The sequence below is a fragment of the Gorilla gorilla genome, chromosome 11 (genome assembly GCF_029281585.2).
Source record: "Gorilla gorilla gorilla isolate KB3781 chromosome 11, NHGRI_mGorGor1-v2.1_pri, whole genome shotgun sequence".
NCBI lineage: Eukaryota > Metazoa > Chordata > Mammalia > Primates > Hominidae > Gorilla > Gorilla gorilla.
Genome location: NC_073235.2, coordinates 84,977,710 through 85,003,833, shown reverse-complemented (window position 1 = coordinate 85,003,833; position 26,124 = coordinate 84,977,710). Strand labels below are relative to the sequence as shown.

The following is a 26,124-nucleotide window of genomic DNA, read 5'->3' as shown; positions in this document are numbered from 1 at the left end:
TCTTCAACGAAACTGGCAATTTTCTAAAGCCAAGAAATGTTCATTTAAAACCCATTTTCCGTAATGCACAGTGTAGTGTTTTGTGACACAAACATGGGGATATGCATTAAGGTTGCCCTCTTAATAATAGCCCTCAAGGACATGACAATCAGAGGAACAGAGAAATGGGTGATTTTTCATTCCAACTGAAAACAATCTAAATATTGACAGTTAGTAGAATGGTTGAGAAATTAATTATATGCCCCCGTCAAATGTACATACATTTAAAAAGACTTCCCAAAAGAGAAAGCGAAAGATGATTTTTCACAGCTTACAGCAGGATTACCTAACTAAAACTCCAAGATAATTAACTAAAAATTAAATTCAATAAGTTAATTGGATAGAAAATAATATAAAAATACCACCAGTTTTCTTATAAACAGCAATGATTAGAAGACAGAATGGAAAAATAAGAAAGCATAATAGCCATACAATATAAAATACTTAGGACTGATGACAAGATATAAAGGAATAAGTAAAAGACAAAGTATTTAAGAGTACAGGCTTTGGAATTAGACATGTCTAGGTTTAAATCCTGACTCTGTCTTGTACTAGACAGGAGGTTAATCTTCTTGAGTTCACTATTCCTCATCTATAAAATGAATGTAATATTAATGTGAGATTAACAGATAATGTATGCCTGGAAAAAGCACTTCAAAATAGTATCTATTAAATATAATTTAAAATGCATCAAAACCTTATTACTAAAACTGTAGGACTTACATAAAAATAGACTGATGGGGCAATGAAATAGTAGAGGTGCTTCAGGGACAAATACAGTACTTATATATAAAAAAATACTGTTTGATAAGGGCCACAATTCAAACCAATGAAGGCAGCAGAAAAATTTTAGTAAATGGTTCTGGACCATCATTTAATCTTTGGAAAAAAATAGCTAGATGTGTGTTTTTTATTTAAACACAGGTAAATTTCATGTAAACTAGAGCATTAAGTAAACGAAGCTGCATGTAAATTAGAATAAAATTTGGGTCAATACGTGTTGGATATTGACTTTAGGAAAAACCTGTAAGGCAAAAGAGCAATAGCAGAAACAAAGAGACGAATTCAACAAATTTACCTACATAAAAAGTTAGGTGTAACATAAAAAATTCAATAAAAATTGAATTACAAATGATGAGAAAAAAGGTATTTGCATCATACATGATAGGCCAAAAATTAATATAAGTATTTAATATAAAATAGTCTTTACAAATTAATAATAAACATTGTAATCCCTAGAAAAGAAAAAAAGATTAAAAATTGCAGCAGGTATTTTTTTTTTTAAAGCGGTACAAAAATTCAAAAAATACATTAATTTTCATTAGTAATAAATTTAAAGACCTTTTGGCTTATCAAACTGGTAAGTAATTTGAAAGAAAAAATTAAATATCCATTATTAGTTAGCATCCTCTGAAACGTGAATGTTCAGACATTGCAGATTAGGAAATAAATTGGAGTAAATATTAAAGATCTTACATTAGATTTATAACCCTCGACCCAATATGTTTTCTATGCAAATTTGTTTTAAGAAATAGAGATGTGTAAAAGCACTGAGATGCAAAACTATTCATTAGAGAATTCTTTATAACAAAGGAAAATTGGAAAAAAAACGGGTTGGCTAAATCATGATACAACCAAATAATGGTATACTATGCAGCCATTAGACGTACAATTTTGAAGAGAAGTTGGAATGGGAAACTGTGCATAATACAATTTTAAAAGGATAAAGGAGTATATACTTTTATATGCCTCTACATCATAATCTAATTTGTAGTTGTTATTTCCTCTCAGGGGTTATGAGTGACTTTCATTTTTTTACTTTGCATTTTTTGATACTGGTTCAAATTCTCTACAATAATATGTATTTTATATTTAGACAAAAATATAAAATGTTGCCAATTATATCATATTAAATGAGTTAAACCATGAAATACACATGCAGATGGCCTCAATTATATAAATAAAGATATCTAGAAAAGTGCACAGAAAGAGTTTTACCTCTTCAATTATTTTCATTTTTATTTAATGTGGTGATCCAATCCATATCCATGGAGCTCAAATTTTGATACCTTGATCTATCAACATTAAACTTTATACGATGTCTGTGTACCCTGAAAGACCAGAAATTTCTGGTCCTCTCCTCCTAATTTTTAAGTTGAATTATTTTTGGATATTCCATTGATAATGATTCTAATCAATTATACTTACACTTTTATATCTATTGATAATGATTCTAATCTATTAAACTTCTATATCTGGATTTTTCAACTTCAAGTCTCTATATCTTGATTTTTCAACTTTAAACAGTATCATTTAATTTTCCATAATATGAGCTGAGAATGTCAGTAATCATAAACTTCCCTCCACTTCTCATCCTCATTTTTCTCCCATTATCTGGCAGCTATTCCATCACTTTTACTAAGATTCAGAAGATTATCAAACGGGAATTGATAATATTGTGATTATGTAAAAGTTATTGATATATCAATAGAATACACCGCATATTTGAAATCCATTGGAAAAAATGTAATTCTTTCTTCTTTGCTTTTTTCTGAGACAGGGTCTCGATCTGTCACCCAGGCTGGAGTGCAGTGGCGTGATCTTGGCTCACTGCGCTCTCCACCCCACGGGTTCAGGTGATCCTCCCACCTCAGCCTGCCAAATAGCTGGAATTACAGGCATGCGCCACTACACCCAGCTAATTTTTGTATTTTAGTAGAGATGCGCTTTTGCCATGTTGGCCAGGCTTGTCTCGAACTGTTGACCTCAAATGATCCACCGGCTTTGGCCTCCCAAAGTGCTGGGTTTACAGGACTGAGCCGCGCCTGGCCTCTTCTTTGCTTTTTAACAACTTTATTGAGGTATAATTTACATAATACAAAATTCATTGTTTTTTTTTGTTTGTTTGTTTGTTTGTTTTTTTGAGACGGAGTCTCGCTGTGTCCCCCAGGCTGGAGTGCAGTGGCGCGATCTTGACTCATTCCAAGCTCCGCCTCCCGGGGTTCACGCCATTCTCCTGCCTCAGCCTCCCGAGTAGCTGGGACTACAGGCGCCCACCACTGCGCTCATCTAATTTTTTGTATTTTTAGTAGAGACGGGCTTTCACCGTCGTGTCGATCTCCTGACCTCGTGATCCGCCCGCCTCGGCCTCCCAAAGTGCTGGGATTACAGGCGTGAGCCACTGCGCCTGGCAAATTCATTGATTTTTAAGTATATAATTCAAAGGTTTTTAGTAAACATACCAGGTGATGTAATTATCATCACAATTGAGTTTTAGAACAGTTTCACATTTTCATTACCCCAGTAAGATCCTTATGTCCATTTACAGTTAATCCCCTTTCCTAACCCCAGCCCCTGGAAACCACTAATCTACTTCATGACTCTATAGATTTGCTTTTTCTGCATTTCATATAATTGGAATCATACAATATGTGATCTCTTGTGTCTGGCTTTTTATAATTTTAAAAAAGTTTTTAATTAAAAAAATTTAAACATTCTTAAATTGACACAATGTACATATTTATTGGATACATAGTGATGTTGTGATACATAGAGTGTGTACTCTACATCAGGGTAATTAGCATATCCATTATGTCAAACATTGATCATTTCTTTGTATTGGGTATATTTAATATCCTTCTTCTAGCTCTTTGAAACTATGCAATACATTATTGTTGATTATAGTCATCCTACAGCGTTATAGAACACTATAATTTATTTCTTCCAAGTATACATTTGTATCCTTTAAAAAAATTTTTTTTTACCAAAATGGTGTTAAGATTTATACATGTTGTAGTACACATCAGTATTCAATACCTTTTTACTGCAGCCACAAAAAAGAATGAGTTCATGTCCTTTGCAGGGACATGGATGAAGCTGGAGACCATTATTTTTAGCAAACTGTCACAAGAACAGAAAACCAAATACAACATGTTCTCACTCATAGGTGGGAGTTGAACAATGCAACACATGGACACAGGGCGGGGAACATTACACACCGGGGCCTTTAGGTGGGTGGGGGCCTGGGGGAGGGATAGTATTAGGAGATATACCTAATGTAAATGATGAGTTGATGGGTGCAGCAAACCAATATGGCACATGTTTACCTATGTAACAAACCTGCACATTGTGCACATGTACTCTAGAGCTTAAAGTATATTAAAAAACCCACAAATATTAGATTATATGACTATAATGTGAACTTGTTTGCTTCTCCTTATAGAAGAAAATACGTGAACAGTACATGAAAGTCTTGTAGAATACATGAAATCTCTTTTATGTATTATTTTTGCTTTATGTGTTTGGAAACTCGATTTTTATGTGTGTAAACATTTGGGATTTTTATATCTTCTTAATGAACTTAAACTCTTTATCATTAGGCTATGCCCTTTTTATTTCTTTTAATAATTTTTGCTTTAAAATCTACATTTTCTGATATTCCTATAATGACTCCAGTGTTCATTTGGTTAGTAGTATTATGGTATTTTTTTTTTGCTACCTTTTTACTTTTAATCCATTTGAGATTTTACATTTGAAGTGCTTTTCTTATAGACCAGCATTTAGATCATTTACATTTAATGTAATTATTGACATGTTAGGATTTAAGTCTTGATTTTTTGCTTTCTTGTTTTTTCTTCTGTTTTTTGTTTCTGTTTTCTTTCTCTTGTTTTCCTATCGGTTACTTGAGCACTTTTTTTTTAGAATTTTATTTTGATTCATCTATATCTATATTTTTAAGTGTATGTTTAAATAGCTATTTTTAATAGTTCCTTTCGATATCATTATCTATGCATAGCTTATAAAAATCTACTGATATGTCATTATTTTATCAGTTTGAGAGAAGTATAGAACTCTCACCTCATTTATGTCCCTTTACTCTCTCCCATTTATAATAATTTTATATATTCCACTGTATACACTTAGAACCATATCAGATGATATAATTTTTGCTTCAACTTTTAAACAGAATTTATAAAACTCAAGAGGATGAAGAAAGGTTATGATATTTACCTGCATTTTTGCTTACTGTGCTTTTTGTTTTTTCCCGACGTTTCAAGTTTCATTTTATTATTTTCTTTCTGTTTGGAGAATTTCCTTTAGCTATTGTTTTAAAGAAGGTATTTTGGTGACAAATTCTTCTAGTTTTTCTTTATCTGTTATTGTCTTAGTTTTACCTTCATTTCTGAAGAATATTTTCACTGAATATGGATTTCAAATTTGACAGATCTTTTCTTGTAGTACTTGAAAAAAGCTGTGCCACATCTTTCTGCCCTCTATGGTTTCTGATGACAAATCCATTGTCACTGTAAATGTTTTCTCTCTATAGGTAAGAATTTTTCTCTCACTGCTTTCAAGATTTTTTCCTCATCTTTAGTTTTCAGAATCTTCACTACAATATGTCTTGATGTGGATTTCTTTGGGTTTACCCTATTTGAGATCCATTCATCCTGAGTCTCTAGGTTTATGTCTCTTGCCAAATTTGGAAGGCTTTTATTTATTATTTCTTTGAGTTTTCCCACCCCCCTGCTCTCTTTATTCTTTTCATCTGGCCTCCCATTACCTTCACTGTGGTTTAAAATTTCTCTCAAAGTTGCTAATCTGGGGCAACTATACAGTTTATTCTGTTTGTTTCTCATCTCTTAAGGATACTGTCCCTTGTTGCCTGATGGCTAATGGCTTGAAAACAATATATTTTGTCTGCTTTCTGGCTAATTTAGATGGTCCTAATTACTCAATCTTGTTTGGAAGCAGAAGCCTGAATTTCTTTTTAGTAAGAGTTTGCAATGTGTTTTGCTTCCTGAATTTGAATTTTCTTGTTTTCCACTGATTCTGGAATCGTCTTAATTGCTTCCTTTTCATATTTTTCTGCTTCTGTATTCAATCTATTTTACACTTCTGAAAATCCAAAGAGATTGTGTTAGTTCGTTTTCATGCTGCTGATAAAGACATACCGAGGCTGGGTAATTTATGAAGAAAAAGAGGTTTAATGGACTCACAGTTCCACATGGTTAGGGAGGCCCCACAATCATGGTGGAAATCAAGTCACATCTTATATGGTGGCAGACAAGAGAGAATGAGAGCAAAGTGAAAGGCTTATAAAACCATCAGATCTCTTGAGACTTATTCACTACCATGAAGACAGTATGGGGAAATCAGCTCCCATGATTCAATAATCTCTCAGTGGTCCTCCCACAACATGTGGGAATTATGGAAGCTACAATTCAAAATGAGATTTGGGTGGAGACACACATATCATTCCGCTCCTGGCCCCCTCCCAAACCTCATGGTCTCACTTTTCAAAATCGATCATGCCTTCTCAACATTCCCCAAAGTATTAACTCATTTCAGCATTAACTCAAAAGTCCACAGTCCAAAGTCTCATCTGAGACAAGGCAAGTCCCTTCTGCCTATGAGTCTGTAAAATAAAAGGCAAGCTAGTTACTTTCTAAATATGATGGGGGTATGGGCATTGGGTAAATATAACTGTTCCAAATGGGAGAAATTGGCCAAAACAAAAGGGCTACAGGCCCTATCAAGTTCGAAATCCAGTGGGACAGTCAAATCTTAAAGCTCCAAAATGATCTCCTTTGACTCCATGTCTCACATACAGGTCATATTGATGCAAAAGGTAGGTTCCCATGGTCTTTGGCAGCTCTGCCTCTGTGGCTCTGTGGGTTACAGCCTCCCTCCCAGCTGCTTTCATGCACTGGCATTGAGAGTCTGTGGCACCTATCCATGTGCATGGTGCAAGCTGTTTGTAGATCTGCTATTCTGGGGTCTGGAGGATGGTGGCCCTCTTCTCACAGCTCCACTAGGTAGTATCCAAATGGGGACTCTGTGTGGAGGCCTCAGCCCCACATTTCCCTTCCACACTGCCCAAGCAGAGGTTCTCCATGAGGGCCCCACCCCAGCAGCAAACTTCTGTTTGGACATCCAGATATTTCCATACATCCTCGGAAATCTAGGTGAAGGTTCCCAAACCTCAATTCTTGACTTCTGTGCACTTGTGGGCTCAACACCACCTGGAAGCTGCCAAGGCTTGGGGCTTGCACCCTCTGAAGCCATGGCCTGAGCTGTACCTTGGCCCCTTTTAGCCATGGCTAGACTGGCTGGGATACAGGGCACCAAGTCCCTAGACTGTACACAGCACGGGAGCCCTGGGCCTGGCCCACAAAAACATTTTTCCTCCTAGACCTCCAGGCTTGTGATGGGAGGGGCTGCCACAAAGGTCTCTGACATGCTGTGGAGGCATTTCCCCCATTGTCTTGGTGATTATCATTTGGCTCCTCATTACTTATGCAGATTTCTGTAGCCGACTTGAGTTTCTTCTCAGAAAATGTGCTTTTCCTTTCTATCGCATCCTCAGGCTGCAAATATTCCAAACTTTTATGCTCTGTTTCCCTTTTAAAACTGAATGCTTTTAACAGTACCAAAGTCACTTCTTGAATGCTTTGCTGCTTAGACATTTCTTCTGTTAAATACCCTACCTCATCTCCCTCAATTTCCAAATTCCACAAATCTCTAGGGCAAGGGCAAAGTGCCACCAGTCTCTTTGCTAAAACATAGCAAGAGTCACCTTTACTGCAGTTCCCAACAAGTTCCTCATCTCTATTTGAGACCACCTCAGCCTGGATTTCATTGTTCATATCACTATCAGCATTTTGGTCAAAGCCATTTAACAAGTCTCTAGAAAGTTCCAAACTTTCCCACCTTTTCCTGTCTTCTTCTGAGCTCTCCAAATTGTTCCAACCTCTGCTTGTTACCCAGTTCCAAAGTTGCTTTCACTTTTTGGGTATCTTTACAGCAGTGCCCCACTCTACTGGTACCAATTTACTGTATTAGTCCATTTTCATGCTGCTGATGAAGACATACCTGAGACTGGGTAATTTATAAAGAAAAAGAGGTTTAATGGACTCACAGTTCCACATGGCTGGGGAGGCCTTACAATCATGGTGGAAGGCGAAAGTCACATCTTACATGGTGGCAGACGAGAGAATGAGAACCAAGCAAAAGGCTTACAAAACTATCAGATCTCATGAGACTTATTCACTACAACAAAAACAGTGTAAGGGAAACCACCCCCAAGATTCAATTATCTCCCACCAGGTTCCTCCCACAACACATGGGAATTATGGGAGCTACAATTCAAAATGAGATTTGGATGGGAACACAGCCAAACCATATTAGACATGTACATTAGGAACTTTTGTCTTTCTTGACGTCTAAGTTATTTTTTCATAATCTCACTTCTCTGTCTATCTGTACATTTTGGGCAATGTCTTCAGATTTTTCTTTTCTTTTTTTCTTTTTTTGACATGGGGTCTCTCTGTCACCCGCGCTGGAGTGCAGTGGTATGAACAAGGCTCACTGCAGCCTCAACTTCCTGGGCTCAAGTGATCCTCCCACCTCAGCCCCCCAGGTAACAGGGACTACAGGCACACACTACCATGCGTGGCTAATTTTTGTGTATATATATGTGTGTATATATATATATATATATATATATATATATATATTTTTTTTTTTTTTTTTTTTTTATAGAGAAAGGGTTTCACCATATTGTCCAGGCTAATCTTGAACTGCTGAGCTGAAGTGATCTGCCTGCTTTGGCCTCCCAAAGTGCTGGGTTTATGGGCATGACTCATGGCTCCCGGCCTCTTCATATTTTTCTTATTAGCTAATTCTCTTTCTGTTCTTACCTTGTACATTGAATATTTAATTTCAGTGGTTCTTTTTTAATTTAAAAAAATTCTTTTTACTTCCTTTTCCTGAATGGTCCTTTAAAAAAATAGAATATCTTTTATTGGTCATGTTTTGACCAATAATTTTTTCTATTTATTTAAAATTTAAACATTGTTATAACTTATTAGGTAATTACAGTACCTGAAAAAAGAAAAAAAGTAATTAATGAGAAAAATCAGAAACATAGCAATGGAAATTCATAAACAAATGAGGGTGTGGTTCTATTAGTTTTTGTCTAGTGACTCTCACTAGTGATGACTTGATTAACTATGTGTTTCATAATTTTCAATTGTAAGCTCATATTTGACTAGATTTATCTGTAAGAATTTTAAGAGGTGTGTTTCAGGATTCATTCCTCCAAAGAAATTTGCTTTTCTTATTCTAGGTAACCTTGGATACCACTAACCCAAGATCACTTTAAGTTTTGCTGTTTCTCAGACAAAGCTGGTAGTTTAAGTTTAATCAAACTCATAGATGGCAGTTCCATTGTTAAAATCTATCAAAGAATGCTTTTATTTTGTTTTTCCTCTCCTAGAGACTAAGCTGAGAGAGAATATTTTTTCAGGTATCTCTTGGCCACACTTACGCTTTCTTGTCCACAAATTGACTACATGGGTAGCCTTTTATGGTTTCTATCTTTCTGGGAGGACCTTGGTTTCAAGTCTTCATACTGTACAGACCCAAACCCTTATTTTCTGTTTCCTATATACTGATTATAATACAAGGCTGTAGATTACTATGTTTGATAAATGTCCTTACAGTTCTAATTTTTTTGTCCCTGTTCATTTTGGACTTCATTTTATATAGGTTCAGTTATGCATTCAAAATAATATTTATTAGAATTTTTCCAATATTTGAAAATTATTTTTGGTCTGGAAGTTTTAAGAGTACCTTAGTCTGCCATATTGTTCAGAAATTAAGATATTTTCTAAATTATTTTCTTGTCAATGAAAGCATAATGTACTTTTATTATTAATAAAACAGTATTTTTAGTTTTTAAATATTCTTGATGAATTTAATCCACTTTTTCTTGAAGCCATATTTTTGATCCCTATGATTTCTTGTTCTCACCTGAATTGATTTCTTCCTAGCCCTTCTTCACAGATGCTAACTTGGGATTTTGTTTATGAATTTCCATTGCTATGTTTCTGATTTTTCTCATTAATTACTTTTTTTTCTTTTTTCAGGTATATTAGCTCATGTAATTATTTTTAATGAGTATTTGAATGGTATGCTTTCTGAATTTGGTGTTCTGAATGTGTCATCATTTATCTTTGTCATTGAGTGATGGCTTACTGGCTAAAGAATTAAAATTATTTTCTTTACCATTTGTTACATGGTGCCAATGTATTAGTCATTCTTACATTGCTATAAAGAAATATCTGAGATTGGGTAACTTATAAAGAAAAGAGGTTTAATTGGCTCATGGTTCTGCAGGCTGTAAAGGAAGCATAGCTGCTTCTGGGGAGGCCTCAGGAAACTTTCAATCTTGGCGGAAGGTGAAGGAGAAGCAGGCACATCTTACATGACCACAGCAGGAGGATGGTGCTAAACCACTAGAAATCACCCCCATGATCCAATCACCTCCCACCAGGCCCCACCTCCAGAACTGGGGCTTATATTTTAACATGAGATTTGAGTGGGCACAGATCCAAACTACATCAGCCAATATAACCTTAATATGAAAACCAATAAACCTAGTGACACAAATACTTAGAACGATTTTGCTTATAAATAAGGATGTAGCTTCTAAACAAAAGGAACACCAGCAATGCATAAGAACAATGATTGCAAATGATTTGGGAAATAATTATCACTAAAATCTATTGAATAATTACACTATAATGAAAAGGAAAAAAATCATGTAATATTATCAATAATAATAAGAACTAATAATTATTAAGCAATTATTATGTGCCAGATACTGTTTTAATTTCTTTACCTGTATTAACTCATTCAATGCATGAACACTATGAGGAGATGTTACTATTATGCTCATTTTATACATGAAGAAACAGACAAAAATTGTAACTTGTAAAAAATCACATAATTCTTTCAGTGAAAGAATAAGGATTCAAACCCAGGTAGTCTAGATTTAGAGTATATGTTATATTACATTTTGGCAATAGTAGATACTAAATTCATTCTATACATTTTTGTCACCATTCCTAATAAAATATTAGGTAAACAGGAATGAAGGAACTACTTATTCTAATAGAGATAATTTACCTGACTGTAGAGTTAAAGCAAAATAAATGGAAACTATGAGAAATGAGGGACATACAAATTGGATCATTTTTTACTGTCTTTTTATGACTATTTTCTCAATTTTCCCTTGCAGAACTGATATTGAATTTTTTTTGTAAATTAACAAAGAAAAATGAATTCTCTATGTTAACAGAAGTAACTTTTTGATACTTCCTAAGGATGATGATTATCTTGGTCAAGGATTTAAATAATAAGCTATTTTATCTAGTTTATTATTCAAAATTTTATTTTATGAAACATTTAATGAAATGATTAAGGATTTTTTTCTAGTAAGTGACCGAATTAGTATACCTTGAGGTCTTAAATATCAATGTGTGATAGAAGTTACATAGTGAAAGCAAAGGGCAAATGAATTGTAGTATTGAAACAAGATTCTTAGACATATACTTAAGTAGAATAGTTCTCATTCTTTATTTACTTTGCAATGTTATTGGTAAGCTGGTCAATGTGAGGACTTGACATTTCATGTCATATTTAGAAAATCATCTGTATAGCCTCAAGGACTTAGGTATCTTGATTCATAAAACAATAATTATAGAGTACTTGCTATCTATGGAGATTTTTGGCTGCAATATTTCTTTGAAAGCAGAACATAGATGTTTGTTGACTATTTCATTAAAGAAATATCAGGTAACAGTTTATTACATGAATATAGCTGAGATTACAAATGAAGGCACAATGAGGGTAAAATTGGTATTTTCAGGGCAAAGATTAACTTATTTCTGACAACTCTGGTAAATGCTTATAGGAATGAAGTTTTAATTTCACAAAGCTGTCTGCTAGCTAAAGACATTACATTCAGATTGAATTCTGGAAACATCTTGTCTGAGAAAGGAAAATGGAAGCCTCACTTGATTTACCCTCTTATAATTTACAAATCAGAAGCCATTTTCTATAACATTTTGCAAAGGTGCTTTTTACGTACACATTATAACTGACTACTAGATAGCATCAGTGTCATTTGGATAGACATAGTAATTTTACATTGGAAGACTAATTGTTAATAATAGTTCCCATTTTTAAGAATTAGCTTTAAATCTGGAGAATGTCTCTGTTTCTCAGTTTTCTCAACTGTTGAACAGGAGTATTGCCTATCTCACAGGCATCTTGTAAGAATTTAAGAAGGTAATATGTAACAGGTACTGAGAACATTATCTGAAACATCAGAAATATTCAACAAATATTGGATGTTATTACCAATCTTTGAATGTCTCTACCTTAAAACTCATAGTAACAGGCAAGTTTTCTTGCAAGAAGAAATAAAACTACATCTGGGTTTTCAAACAAACAAGAAGAAATATTGTTTATAAGTATATTTTCTATAGCAGCTTGCAGATAGCAAGAGCTGTTATGGTGCTCATACTTAAGGTCTGTGCTTGTTTCAAAGAAAGCTCGCCATGTGTTAGGAGCTTGGCAGACGACTCAGTTCTGATTCCTTTTATGTCCACTCTCTCTCATTTTTCTTCTAAAATGCACAAGCAGCAAACCATCAGTTTCTCTCTTTTCCCTCTCTCCCTTTCTCCTTCTCTCTCTCATAAACACACACACACAAACCTATTCCCTTTTCCTTCAAAACACGCGCACACACACACACACGTGCGTTTACACTAGTTTCATTTTATTTATTTTTTAATCCCCAGAGGATTCATAGAGCAGGCTGTGTGCAGCTGCCGTATTTTCCACTGGTTAAATTGGCAGTTACCTACTGTGTGGAGTTGCTAGGAGAAGGTGAATAAGCATGATTACAGCATCAGTTGATGTACATATTCTTGCAATAACAACCTGTGGAGCTGTGTTCTTCTGTATGGCTTTAGATGTTATTTTCTCTTTGTTATCATTAATATTTGTTGCATTTATTGTTACATGATGATACATTTTTAAGTGTTAGTTTCAGATCAATTTAGAGAAAAAAACCTTGGCATTTAAACAGGCACTTTTTTTTCTCACGGTGGTGCTGCTGATACTGGCTCCTACCATCTGTTTCCTTATTACATCCTGCCCTTGTTCTGTTGGTAGAGAGGAATTCAGCTTCTTCTGGAGCGCGAAAGTCATTCACGTTTCTCTTGTGCATAATAGAGCTCGTAAACTGTAGGAATTCTGATGTGCTTCAGTGCACAGAACAGTAACAGATGAGCTGCTTTTGGGGAGAGCTTGAGTACTCAGTCGGTCAGTAGTACAGTAGCAGGCTCACATGTACGGATTGTTCTTGTGAGGTCAGAGCATCTGTTTATACTGCTGTCTGCTTAGGGGGGTGGTGAGGTGGTGAGCAGTGGATATATGCCTGTCAAAGTCAACAGCAAATCTGTCAGAGTCTTCCCTCAGCTTTGTACATCAGCACTGTTTTGATAGATAAGAGAGGCTACTGTATAAGTGTGTAAGATTTGTAATGGACTGAGGAATGCTTGTTCTAGCTGCTGAAACTGACTGTAACTGTATTGTCTTAGGAGCATCATCATGGGGTCTAGTGCCACAGAGATTGAAGAATTGGAAAACACCACTTTTAAGTATCTTACAGGAGAACAGACTGAAAAAATGTGGCAGCGCCTGAAAGGAATGTGAGTATGCTCTTTGCTTTTTATTTCCCCCCGAAAGATTTGACTATTAACGTGACTAATTGTTGGTGCTATCCGCCTTTGTGGGCTAGTTTCCTTTAGAAAGATTTTCTCTTGAAAAATAAAATGTGCCTACCTCAGCTAACAACTTGTTGAAAGACGGATGATTTTTTGTACTTGCACATTTTATTAAAGTAAGGTAACTTCTGGAGAAGTCACTTTACTGTCATATTACATGGTTTCTTTTACGCATTCTGTATGTGCTGTTTAGATATGTGGTTCAGATATGCAGAAAGGTAACTAAGAAAGCCATTTGCCGGGATACTGCCACAAATAAAATTTCCCTCAGGTAAGCAGAGAGAGAAATAAGACTGATACTTCTTTCTCTGTGATTAGATTTGGAAAAGCAATGAGATGATTAGTATGATAATAAATAATTATACTTTATTGTGCTTCTTTTTGCTTAAATGATATTTCTATAAGAAAAAATGTTTACGTGATAAAAATATTAACAGCATATCAAACTTATTGGAGAGTTTTGGCTTTAAATTAACCATTTCACAGTTCACTTCTCCTGAGAGTACAGAATAGTCCATAGTACATAATAGCCCTTAGTAAAATGGGTCAAGAATTATGCATTATGTCAAACATGGGATGTAATTACCTAAGTCAAACATTAATTGCAATGCTATTCACCTTGATATTTACACCCTTACATTTTTTTTAGCTGTGTGTGCTACTAGTTCCTGTTTAGTGTTTCAGCACCACACTGTTTGTATGCTTTGTCTTAATTGTCATAATTTAAAAATCAGATTTAACATTTGGATAAAAATGAGAAATATGAATATGAATTTTACAGGCCATTGTAATTGCTTAGTATATTTGCAGATCTCAAATGAAAATATTAATATGTTTGCTTTTCTATAATAACAGCTGAAAGAATCCTACACTATGCAAAATAGAGATTTTCTAAGATTTATATCTCTAATGCTGTATTTACACACTATTTTTAAAAATTCAGTACCTGAGTAAATTTGATGTCCCTGTTTGATATTTTTTTAAAGAAAATTACATCAAACTTTGTTTAGAGGTAAACATTCCTTCTGCTTTCCTCCATTTGATTGTATTTAATGATGTTTATGTATTTAAATATTGTTCTTTGTATATTTTCTTACTTCTTGAAGTAATACATGGCTTTACAGTGCATTAGTGTAAGAGCACAATAATGCAAAGAACATATAGCAGAGAATAACTTTCAAAAAGGAAGCCATCTTTACATTATTTGGATGAGCTAGAAATCTGTTTCTAAGATCCATTGAAGATTTAGAAATTACAGCTTTTTGGTGAGGTTGTTCTCTAGCGGTACAAGTAATCCTATCAAAGCAAATAACAGCTCTCAAAATTAATTAGCATAGATGCAAATTAAACATTAGCAGTCAGCAGATGATTTGTGTTTTAGCCTAATGAGTGGATGAACATCAGTACCGGGAAAATTATGTCTCTCATTACAACCTATTTTAGATTTTCTTCTCCTTAGAAGGATGTTTTGCTTATTTTGTTTTGTTTGCATTTTTCTAGTTTCCTGTAGTTACTTGAATGTATAAAGATGTATGCTGGTGGATTTATGCATATGTCTTTAAGAAATTTGAAAAGTGATTTTGTGTTTATTTGATACTTTAGGGCAAAGTTACTGACTCACTGTATCAGTTGGTCTCAGAGATCAATCTGTCATTTCAGAAAAGGGTGATAGAGTCATTCAACAGTAGATCTTCATGAATTGATAGGATATATGAAAATATGTACATGCAAAATTAATTTTGAGTTGTGTTTATTTAGAGCCACTAAATAATCATTAACCAAGTTTCTTTCTTTCTTTCTTTTAAAAATCATTATCTAACTGACTAAAATGACTGCTTTTTCATTGAATAAAGAAGAAATTGCATTTTGGTACTATCACTTTAACTTGTACTTTAACTTAGTACATTTTCAGTGTTCAAGGCTTAGAATTGTCAAAGCGAGAAACTCTAAATCTAAAATCTGCATGACTAATGACAACCAAATTGTTTAATTATGGTCTTTTGTATAGTTTGCATTCAGAGCAGTGATATGAGGGACTCCCTATTCCATTGCTGAAATTGTCTTGTCTATTTAAAATGCAATATTGATTCAAACAGAATTTTAGCTTATCAAAATTGCTAGTACTAGAATTCTACACTTAAGTTTTGGCAATTAAAATCATGCTACTCATTAAACCTATCAAACAATTGTGCAATAGTTTTCTTATTTTTGCTAAAATAGACTAAAGACCTTTAGATATTTGTTTAGAAAGTGATTTTTAAAATCTTGTACTTTACAAATATATTGACTTATTTTGGCATAATATACTGTTTTTAATTGAGCTTCCAGTATGTAAATTTTAAGGTTAAATAAAAATAGAGACAAAGGTGAAAGTAAAATAATGTTTATTCAATTATGCCTTAAATATAGAAATCATGAACCATTACAGGTAGATATTTAGAGAAAATATCTTATAGGGATTGTTATATGACATAACAATTTATAGAGTCTTTTGAGTCCATAGAAATAATTTTTAAATTTTGGAACACGTGGAAAACATTGGTAACTAAATTAAAATATCAATGCTGTCTACCATTTTTGTTTTCTTTTATTGAGCTTCTTCTAAATTGTCTTCATATAATATTTGACACACCATATAAAGTTATGTGCCAAGAAATCTCTTTTTCTTTTGTGACAAGAAAGGTGAAACAGTTTCTTACTCCCATTCTGATGTAGACTTCTCTGCATTAGTCTATTAATTTTCTTCTTATATTACAATCTTTTTATTTAGCTTTTTCCATATTCAACCACTAATTTGTTACTCAGTACAACAACTTAGATTCTACACTACAAGTCATCATCTATGATGGTGGAAATATGGGCAAATAACTATGGCATCAGGTCTTTCATAAATTAGATTTAAAAAGAATTATTTACTTGGCCATAAGTTATCAATTGTTTAGGGCTGGGAAACACTTCCTATTTCTTATGCCATCTCAACACCAAATGAAATTTCTGATTCAGAAGTTTCTTATGAATTTGGGACCTAGACTTCTTCCTACATACTAAGAAAACATAGCTATTGACAGTCTTTCAAAGATTGTCAATTTCATTGATTTCCATGTGGAAAGTTGGTTTGAAGATTTTACAGTATTTCACCTATGCATTGTGTTTCTTTTCCATTTGAAAGATAAATGCCTTTTTGTGTCATTTACTGTTGCTTTTTTTTTCTCTAAACATACAAAGAGTTCCACAACTGTGGATTTTATTAAAAAATTAAACATTTAAAAAACACTGGTGTTGCTCTTTCCAGTTAGTGACATTGCTGTAAGAATTCAATCTAAGAGGTGACAGCATTTTCAGAAAACTGAAAATGAGCATTTTTCAGGTAGAAAATTCAGTGAAAACGACATGAAATTATACGGAAAAATCTAAAACAAAGTATTATCTTACTCAGGCATTCAACAGAAGAGTAGAAAGTATGAACTGCCAGAAACCATAAACTATTGACAAAAATGTAATACTCACCACTTCATAGTACTTACTGCCCCAGTTCCTTCAGTTTTTATAAACATAGTACTAGAATCTATCACAATTTCGGTTAGAAGCTAACTTTATATCTGATCGCTAATTTTACACGTCTCGACACATACCTCCTTATCTCCCCCCATCCTGACGAATGTCCAGATATTAATTTTAAGACTTGGAATTGTGAATGCAATGCTTGAAAGACATTAAGTTAAGCTTCGTTGTCTTTTTTTTCTCTGTGATTGGTAGGGTAGTGAACATGACTATCAATAGTGAAGGACAAAATGTTTAGAAGCAAAAAGTGAAAGAGAGAAGAATTAGATGGCAATCCTTTAATTCTAAGCAACTGTTATTGTTGAAGAGGGCTGTATGTTGTGTAGTTCTCAGATGGAGTTGTCCAGGCCCTTATCACCAAGAGGATGTAGCAGGAACATACATTTAGAATAAAAATTAGCAAAAAAACATGGAAGTGACAGGAGCTATTAGCATCATATTCCCAAATTGGAACCATACTTTAGGATGAAGGTGCATTATAGATAAGACACAAATTTGATCCTTTTGCTCTCTGCTTAAACACCTTTAAAGCTTTGCATCATTCACAGGGTCACTGCATACCAGCTTGATCTTTGGATTCTCCTCTAATGCCTCTCCTTCTGTGACATGCCTCCTATTCAGACCTAGGGTCACCCAAAAGAAACAGTGCTTACCACCCCTTTTCCTTTGCTCGTTTTGTTCTCTCTTCTGGAGGCAATTGTTCCTCCGTTTTCCTTTCAGCCAGGTTTGCTCTTGTTCTATACGAAGCTTTTAGAGTTGCGTAGGGAAGTTTCTGGTGGTTGCAGTGATGGCAAGGTGTTTCTGCATTTAGTGAGCAGCAGGGTCCTGGTAGGCTAAATGTCCTACAGAGCTCAGGGCATTTCCTTGTCAGGAGGAGTTGTCCCACTCAAAATTCTGATAGATATCCTGTTAAAAATGTGCAAAGATTGCTGCTTAAATTTCACTTGCAAAGGAAATTCTTCCTGACCTTCCAGACTAGATTAGTTTTTTATTTTCAGCTCATAAATAACCTGAATTTCTCTTCTCGTAACAAAATCCACCTTCCCTATTCAACCACAGCTTTTGAGTGCAAGAGCTATGCTCACTTCATTGGATTTGCTCTTGGATTCCAGCACATAGCACAGTACTTAGCACATAGGAGATAATGCAATTAATATTTTAAATCAATGAATGAATAAAATTCTGAATCTTATACTGGCTGTAACTAGAAAATTACATCAGCCAGGCTGCCAAAATAGGGACTAAAACCAGGTGGGAGGATTGGAGATAGATTCACAGCTGGAATAAACATGGAGAAGATGGAAGGGTCTTTGCTTTATCATCTTTATCACCATATTGTTAGAATTGTGCAGATATAACATATTTGTATTCTTACTCCCCACCAGTGTTCTTAAAAACATAAGTATCTTAAGTGGTTATGCAGCTAGTATCTGGTAGAACATGGGTTTAAACATAGATCTACCTAGCTCTAACATTATATTTATCTTGCTTCCAATACAGAAAAGATGACAGTCTCAGAATGCTTACCCAAAAGACACCAGAAAAGGATCTACAGTGGTGCTCCTTAAAACTTAATTCCCAGGCTTGGGGTAGGCAGACTTATCACCCTCCAGAAATGTCCATGTCTTAATCCCTTGAACCAAAGGATATTTTACTTCATTTGAAAGGGAGAATTAAAGGAGCAGATGGAGTTAAAATTGCTAATCAGCTGACTTTAAAATAGGGAGAGTATCCTGGAATACCCAGGTGAGCCTAATGTAATCACAAAGATTCATCTTCCTTCCTCCCTCCCTCCCTCCCTTCCTTCCTTCCTTTCCTTCCTTCCTTTCTCTCTCTTCTTCTTTCTTTCTTTCTTTCTTTCTTTCTTTCTTTCTTTCTTTCTTTCTTTCTTTCTTTCTTTTCTTTTCTTTTTCTTTCTTTCTCTCTCTCTCTTTTTCCTTCCTTCCTTCCTTCCTTCTTTCCTTCCTCCCTTCCTCCCTTCCCTCCTTCCCTCCTTCCCTTCTTTCTCTCTTTCTCTCTTTCTTTCTTTTTCAGATAGGATCTTACTCTGGTGCAGTGGTGCGATCTCTGCTCACTGCAGCCTTGACCTCCCAGGCTCAGGTGATCCTCCCACCTCAGCCTCCCAGGTAGCAAGAACTACAGGCATGTGCCACCACACCTGGCTAATTTTTTTATACTTCTACTAGAGATGGGTTTTTGCCATGTTGCTCAGGCTGGTCTTGAATGCCTGGGCTCAAGTGATTCACTGACCTCAGCCTCCCAAAGTGCTAGGATTGCAGGTGTGAGCCACCATGCCTGGCCAATCACAAAGGCTCGAAAAGTGGAAGAGAGAGGCAGAAGAGAAAGTAGGAGTGAGTGACAAGGACTTAACTCGTCTGTGCTTCTATTGAAGATGGTGGAAGTGGGCCACGAGGCAAGGGCAACCTCTGGAAACTTGAAAAGATAATAAAACAGAATGTGCCTAGAGCTTCTGGAAAGAATACAGTCCTGCTGATACTAGAACTCAGTGAAATTTGCACCAGATTTCTGAGCTACAGAACTGAAGATAATTCATTTATTTCAAGCCACCGAGTTTGTGGTAAATTTGTTACAGTAGCAATAAAAATCTAATACATGCCTTCTATACCAGAAGAACACATCAACATGACCATTCCTGTCCTCACCCAACACACACACACACACAAAGAAACACACACACACACACACACACACAATCCCTAGTGGTGAAGCCCTGCCTCACTCTATGGCACATTGGATTCAGATACTCTTTATTCTTAGCCATTAAACAACTCACTGTATCTCCATCTAACCCTGACTTGCATGCCCAAAACACCAGTTTCCTCACCAAACTCTGAGATGGAGGGTATTTACTGGATTCATTTCAAATGTCAAAACAGAATGTGATCTTTCTTGGAAATTGTTGATAAGTCTGTATGTTGTTCAGTATGTGACTGTTTTGATGGATTAATCAGGCAAATCAGTTATTAAAAATATGTCTTTTAATCATAATCATAATTTGTTTTGAAGAAAACCACTTCATCAAAACTCATTTTGATGTGTAGACGTAGTCTTAATATTCAGTCCTACATAACATTATGTTATAGTTTATAGAATTAACATTATTAAGGTGGAATACCTTACAGATTAGGTGGCTTAGAAATTGAACTCTAATCAGATATTTTCTAATATTACAATACTACCTGCTTTTTAGCTGAGTGTCCATGGAAAAGTTATTAATTTACCTAAACTTCACTTTTCTTATTTGCAAAATCCATTAATTGAATTGATCATTCACTTACTTATTCAATAAATATACTCTGATTGTATACTGTGTCAGGTACAATGTTAGACACAGAAGCTACTGTTCCTGTAGAGGAGACAAACAACAAAAAAGTAAATTATAAAAAGCAAGTTAATATGGAGTAAGAAGTGACCAGAAGAAAATGCACCTTTGGGAAAGTATTTTGGATATTCAGGGATGACTTCTTTTAGGTTATTTTTCAGCTGAGACATGGGCAAAACTGATACTTACCTCACAAAATGCTAGGGTGAGAGGAAGTGCTAATGAATGATACCCATAATTCCTGCCCAAGTTCAGAATTAAGAGAGAGATAGGTTTAGGAGTCCCGTAGATGAAAATCAAAATATCAGCTTTATTGCAGATTAAACTTGCATGGAAGAACATGGTTTGGGTGTGCGGCTAAATAAACCAGAATTCCTTTGAATCCAACTTAACCTTCAAAACTGCAGAACTATAGAACAAAATAAACTTTCTGTTGATTCTGTTGATAGTTTCTTTTGCTGTGCAGAAGCTCTTTAGTTTAATTAGGTTCCACTTGTCTATTTGTGTTTTTGTTGCAATTGCTTTTGGAGTCTTCATCATGAAATCTTTGCCAGGGTCTATTTCCAGAGTGGTATTTTCTAGGTTTTCTTTTAGGGATTTTATAGTTTAGGCTTTACATTTAAGTCTTTAATCAATCTCGAGTTGATTTTTGTATATGGTGAAAAGAAGGGATCCAGTTTAAATATTCTGCATATGACTAGCCAGTTATCTCAGCATTGTTTATTGAATAGGGAGTCCTTTCTTCATTGTTTTGTTATCGTCGACTTTGTTGGAGATCAGATGGTTATAACTTTATTTTGGGGTTCTCTATTCTGTTCCATGGGTCTATGTGTCCGTTTTTGTACCAGTGCCATGCTGTTTTGGTTATAGCTTTGTACTATAGTTTGAAGCTGGATAGTGTGCTGCCTCTGGCTTTGTTCTTCTTGCTTAGGATTGCTTTGACTGTTCATGCTCTTTTTTGATTCAATATAAATTTTAAAATAGTGTTTCCTAATTCTGTGAAAAATTTCATTGGTAGTTTGATGGGAATAACATTGAATCTGTAAATTGCTTTGGGCAGTATGGACATTTTAACAATGTTGATTCTTCCTACCCATGAGCATGGAATGTTTTTCCATTTATTTGTGTCATCTCTGATTTCTTTAAGCAGTGTTTTGTAATTCTTGTTGTAGAAATCTTTTACTTCCCTGGTTAGTAGTATTTCTAGGTATTTTATTCTTTCTGTGGCTATTGTGAATGGGATTGCATCCCTGATTTGGCTCTCAGCTTGGATGTTACTGGTGTATAGAAATGCTGTGGGGTGTTGCAGTCTTACACTATTATTGTGTGGTTATCTAAGTCTTTTTGTAGGTCTCTAAGCACTTGTTTTATGAATCTGGATGCTCCAGTGTTGGGTGCATATATTTAGAAAAGTTAAGTCTTCTTACTGAATTGAAACATTTATCATTATGTAATGCCCTTCTTTGTCCTTTTTGATCATTGTTGGCTTAATTTCTGTTTTGTCTGAATTAGAATAGCAATCTCTGCTCTTTTTTGTTTTCTGTTTGCTTGATAGATCTTACTCCATCCCTTTACTTTGAGCCTATGGTTGTTATCACATGTGAGATGAGTCTCTTGAAGACAGCATACAGGTTGGGCCTTGCTTCTTTATCCAACTTGCCACTTTGTGCTTTTTAAGTGGGGCGTTTAGCCTGTTTACGTCCAAGGTTAACATTGATATGTGCAGATTTGATCCTGACATGTTGTTAGCTGGTTGTTATATAGACTTGATTGTGTACATGCTTTATAGTGTCAATGGTCTATGTACTTAAGTGTGCTTTTGTGGTGGCTGGTAACAGTTTTTTGTTGCTATGTTTAGTACTCCCTTAAGGACCTCTTGTAAAGCAGGTATGGTGGTAACAAATTCCCTTAGCATTTGCTTGTCTGAAAAGGATTTTATTTTTCCTTGTTTTATGAAGCTTAGTTTGGCTGGACATGAAATTCTTGGTTGGAATGTTTTTCCTGTAAGGATGCTGAATATAGGCCCCCAATCTCTTCTGGCTTGTAGAGTTTTTGTTGAAAGGTCTGCTATTAGCCTAAGGGAGTTCTCTTTGTAGGCAGCCTGCCCTTCTCTCTAGCTGCCTTTAATATTTTTTCTTTTACATTGACCTTTGAGAATCTGATGCCCATGTGTCTTAGGGATGGTCATCTCATATAGTATCTCACAGGGGTTTTCTGATTTCCTGAATTTGAATGTCAACCTCTCTAGTGAGGTTGGGAAAAATTTTGTGAGCAATATTCTCAAATATGTTTTCCAAGTTGCTTGCTCTCTCTCCCTCTCTTTCAGGGATGCCATTGAGTTATGGGTTTGGTTTCCAAATAATCTCATATTTCTCAGAGATTTTGTTCATTTTAAAATTGTTTTTTCATTATTTTTGTCTCACTGAGTTGATTCAAGGAATCGGACTTTGAGCTGTGAGATTCTTTCCTCAGCTTGGTCTATTCTGCTATTAATACTTGTGATCGTATTATGATATTCTTGTAGTGAGTTTTTCAGCTCTATCAGAACAATTTGTTTCTTTCTTAAAATTGCTATTTTGTCTCTCAGCTCTTGAATCATTTTAATAGATTTCTTAGATTCCTTGAATTGGGTTTCAAGTTTCTCTTGAATTGCAATAATTTTCCATGCCATCCAGATTCTGAACTCTGTGTCTGTCATTTCAACTATTTCGTCTGGTAAAAAAACATTGCTGGGTAGCTGTTATGGTCATTTGGAGGTAAAAGACACTAGATTTGTGAGTTGCCAGAGTTCTTGCATTGTTTCTTTCTTATCTGTGTAGGCTGATGTTTCTTTAATCTTTGAAGTTGCTGTCCTTTGGATGGGGCTTTTTGCTTGTATATTCTTTTATGCACTTGAGGGTTTGCCTGTGGTATAAGTTGGGTTGAGTTGACTGGCTTTGTTTTTGGATTATTTCAGGGCGCCAAGTCTCAGCTCAGCACTCCTGGGCTGCATGCTCTAACACTGGGGCCTGGGACCAGGCCCATGACTTTGTTTTATGGCCCCTTGAGGTTAAGCACCTGCTGCACTGGAGGGGCTGAGGTGTTTCCAGTTCACCGGCAACAACATTCTAATGGGGAGAAAGGTGCTGGAAAAAGGACTTTATTGAGGTTGTAGCAGTGGGGTTTGCATGTGCACATGTGCAATAGTGGCGGTAGGGTAGTGGTGAGGTGGTGGGCTCTGTGTGCACATTCACCAGTGACAATGGGATGGTGGTGTGAGGAGGTTTGCACACATGCATTGGCAGCAGCAGTGGTGGGATCTGCCTGTGCACTGGTGGTGGTGGGGCAGTGTGGTCCGCGCATGTATGTTGGGCAGCTGCAGGACACATTTGTGAACATGTGTTGGCAAGGTGGTAGGGGAAGTGGCAGATGAGTGTGCACTGGCAGGGGCCCATCTGCAGAAGCTCTCTGATGGTCTGACAGGGTCTGTTGGTGAAGGAGCTGTGGTAGTGTCCACTGGGAAGCACCTCAGTTCAGTATCTGTGGTTGCACTGCAAATGGGTGTGTCCAGGCAAGGATTCTGGGGAGAGGCTGGCAAACGGGGGCTCTCAGATCAGATTGGCTCTGTCTCATGGGGAAAATAGCCCTGTTCTGTCTAGATTTGAGTCAACACAAGCCAAAGCCTGCTAGCATAGCATGGCAGGCCTTGGGAGATGGGCATCCCTGGCTGTGCTCCACTATAGCTGTTCCCACACTAAACCCTTCGGGCTCTGTGCAGGCTTAAGTCCCACCCCTATCAACTCTCTAAGAAGCTCTCCCTGCCAGCTCAAAAGTCAGTATGTGTCATGGGGTCTCCTGCAGCTAGGATTCTGGAGGTCTGTGGTGAGAGTGGGCCACTCCCCACCTATTTTACTCACCCTGGCCCCAGGAGCTCCTCTGGCCCAGGAATGAGTCCTGGTGCTTGGCAATCCCATGCAGCATTCGCAGCCTCGTTTCTCTTCAGCTCAGGGTCTGTTTCCTCTGTCCACTCTCAATGCCCTTCTGAAGATCTGCTTGGAGCGTGCCGGTCTTTTTGATGGTCTGGTCTCTTGGTGAGAGAAGGTTTTCCTGGCTACATCTAGTTGACCATCTTGACTCTTTCCCTCTTGACTGATTTTTCAATTCCTCAATTTTCTTATCTGTAAATGGAAATAATATCATTACCTATCTCATCGGTGTTGAGAGAATTAATTAAATTAACACATAAATTATTTACAAAAGTATCCAGAATTCAAGAATTGCTAGCTTTTGTCAGTCATTATTATTGCTAATATTAAATGCAGAAACACAATTCTATATATTTTCATGTACTTTTCTTATCAGAATCAATGCACAGAGTAGGGTTGTCAAGATGCAGAAAGACAACTTTCTTTTAGCTCAATGGAAGTGTTCTCACTCCCCAGGTTTCTCTTCACCAGAATCATTATACATAAGGATTTGTGTTTCCCTGGAGCAGGAACTAGAGTATATAAGGAGAGAGAGCTGAGGAGAAGTGGGCTTTGAGAGTTTCACTGATAGAAGAATTGTCTTGATGGCATCTTTAAGTCAACATCTTGAGGTAGCCTTATAGTGGATTTTAGGTCTCTATAATCATGTTTATCTCAGGGCTAGAGTTATTTTCCTGAGTCACTCTGGCTTGAAAATTATTCTTTAGGCCTTTTCTTATTATAACGTGAGCCTGGTTCACAACAGACTTGACTTCTAGGTAATTGCTATCATGTCCCATGTCCATCCCCTTGCTGACTCATTTTAGAAAATGCTGTATTTCCATTACGTTATCAGATTTTGTCATTTAACATATTTCAATTAGCTAGTCAAATGTAATATGTGAGCAAGTTTGATTATCATCTGGTAAAGGACTATGCTATAGTAGGCCTTTTGGATATGAAAGAAAGTCTTAATTAACATTATTAAACAGATGATAGCGTTAAAGTCTCATGAGAATCACACTATTCCACATATCCAGTCTGAGCAAGTTTTAGGCATGAATGACTATAGTTAAGGAAGGCATAACAATGATAATAGCTCATTAGAGGCATATATATGAAACATTATGACCCTTTGGTTGGTTTCTCCTTTCAGCTACACTTTCTTGAAGCTTTTTAAAAAGATCAAATTTTATTTTATATTTTATAAAATATTTAAAAACGTGGACTTTTACTAAATAGGCCGACAAAAAGCTCAGTCATGCAGATAATTTTTGATAGGCAAATTTTTGATATTTATAGTTATTCAAATATGTTTATAATGAGTCATGAAAAAAATAGTAAAATCTCTAAGCACCAGAGTCTCCAGGAGAAGAAACCTGAGGTCAACATTAACTAAACTCTGCATAAGTATGGATGTTCAAGGGATTCTTTTAAAACAAGTTGTAGATAAATTTAAAAGAAAATAAAAATGAACTTATTAGAAAAACAATAATGTACTAATTCTGGTCCATTTAAAACTGGACTTTCTAAGAGTTGGTTCAAAATAAGCTGTATTTGGAGCAAGATAAGACAAAGCTGAACAACTTTGGTATCA

At 35.7% G+C, this 26,124-nt stretch overlaps 1 protein-coding gene across 11 annotated transcripts in view; it reads left to right on the top strand.

Annotated features, from left to right (window-relative positions):
* The window catches only part of PDE1A (phosphodiesterase 1A), a 462,136-nt gene that overhangs the window by 73,010 nt on the left and 363,002 nt on the right, over positions 1 to 26,124 (top strand). For 7 of the 11 annotated variants that reach the window (XR_010129640.1, XM_055380347.1, XM_063695032.1 and 4 more), the window contains exon 2: positions 13,494 to 13,604. Coding sequence is in view for 10 of the 11 variants with exons in the window: in XM_055380347.1 (XP_055236322.1) it covers positions 13,494 to 13,604 (111 nt within the window). In the remaining variant the exon portion in view is untranslated. Of the gene's footprint in view, positions 1 to 13,058; positions 13,263 to 13,493; positions 13,605 to 26,124 lie in introns of those variants that run through there. The other 4 variants (XM_063695036.1, XM_019022625.3, XM_055380342.2 and 1 more) reach the window with 3 other exon arrangements.